At 45.8% G+C, this 1,428-nt stretch overlaps 1 protein-coding gene across 1 annotated transcript; it reads right to left on the reverse strand.

Annotated features, from left to right (window-relative positions):
- Window positions 1-303: 303 nt before the first annotated feature.
- On the reverse strand, window positions 304-1,395 carry O0I10_013307 (uncharacterized protein; the record flags this gene model as incomplete). Its single annotated transcript, XM_058493090.1, has 1 exon — window positions 304-1,395. The coding sequence occupies one exon, from the start codon at window positions 1,393-1,395 to the stop codon at window positions 304-306; it is 1,092 nt and encodes a 363-aa protein (XP_058336144.1).
- Between the last annotated feature and the right edge of the window lie 33 nt (window positions 1,396-1,428).

Genomic DNA, 1,428 nt, shown 5'->3' on the forward strand with positions numbered 1-1,428 from the left:
ACGGTTTTAAGATAAGTTTATTTAAATGGCTACGAATTGAGCACGCGCTGATATCAGCTTTTTGCCCTAGCCCGATCTGAAAAGTTGGGGAACTAAAAACCTGTGAGGCTACAGGAAAAAATGTGGGGGAACAGGAAGGTGTGTAGTTTGGGAATTGGTCACAAGAGATGTGCTGTGTAAGTGACAGTGTGGTGACACAGAAGGTGGCAAGGGTACCAAAAGCTAAATTGGTGGTTGGGGTGTCATTCAATGGGAGTGTGAGCAAGTTGGTATAAAAGGGAAAACAAAATAAAGGTGGATCCATCATATCTTGATATGAGTAGTCTTTGCAAGGACATGCGTAATGTCGGTATTCGTGAGCCATCCATTGGATTGGAAGGCCGAAGCAATTGCATGTAATACTCTTCCATGGAGAGAGGATAGTGCCCGAAGGCAACGGTTGCGTTGGCAACGTATCGCGACTTGTTGACGTTCCGTTGTTGGGAGAGAAGAGTAGGATGGATCTTGAAGATGTTGTGGATCAATTGGGTTGAAGTTTTTGAGGCACACTAGCTTATGTTGTTTGAGTTGCTGGGTCACATGGGTTACATAGTCTACATGAAGAAGTAGACCAACAACGTGTCGAGCTGGGAATGAGATATCTAGGACACGGTTGGGGTTAATGTCAAGTGCACGGAGATAATCACGCACTTCATTGCGTGGTGTTCGTTGTTGGCATTGTAAATATAGGTATTGGAAACGGTGATTGGTGGGTTCGGGCTTTCTGAAAAATTGGACCGCTGCATTGATGGTAGGGGTTGTTCGTGTACTCCTGAATTTTTCAGGGATAGATTGGGGAGGTTGTCCAGTTTTGCAGGAGGTTCGGGATGGTGGGCATGGTGACGGAGTGGTATGAGTTGTAGGGCCTTCTTTTGCTAGAGAGGTGGTCTTGGTTGGCAACTGGGTTTGGGTGTCAGTAGTCTTTTTTACTGGTGATGGGAGTGGTGGCATGCAAGTAGTATTTTGTTTTTCAGGCTTTGGAGCAGATTGTAGAAGATCGTTGAGTGTTTGGGAAGCTTTCGTAATGGCGTTGGTGGGTGCTTGGGATTCTTGGTGGGTTCGATGGGTAGTAAGAAGTACTGGATGAGGCTGATTGATCGAGACTTGTGCTACGGCGTCTTTGATCTGCTTATGGTGAGCTCTTTGCTGTTGTGGTTCTTGGCGGTATTTGGCGAGTTCTCGAAGATAATATTCTTCGTTTGCTATGAGTTTCGTACAGTAGTTGCGTAACAAACGGATCTCTTCCTCTGGGTTGGGTTGGCCAAACATATGGCAAGCAATTTCGTTCTTGGAAGGCTTTAATGGAGTTGTCAGTGGCTTTCTGGATGGCATGGTATGGACCTTTTTGGGTGGCATGGCATGGACCTTTGTGTATAACACAAAGTGATG

Source organism: Lichtheimia ornata (assembly GCF_029851405.1).
Source record: "Lichtheimia ornata isolate CBS 291.66 chromosome Unknown scaffold00441, whole genome shotgun sequence".
NCBI lineage: Eukaryota > Fungi > Mucoromycota > Mucoromycetes > Mucorales > Lichtheimiaceae > Lichtheimia > Lichtheimia ornata.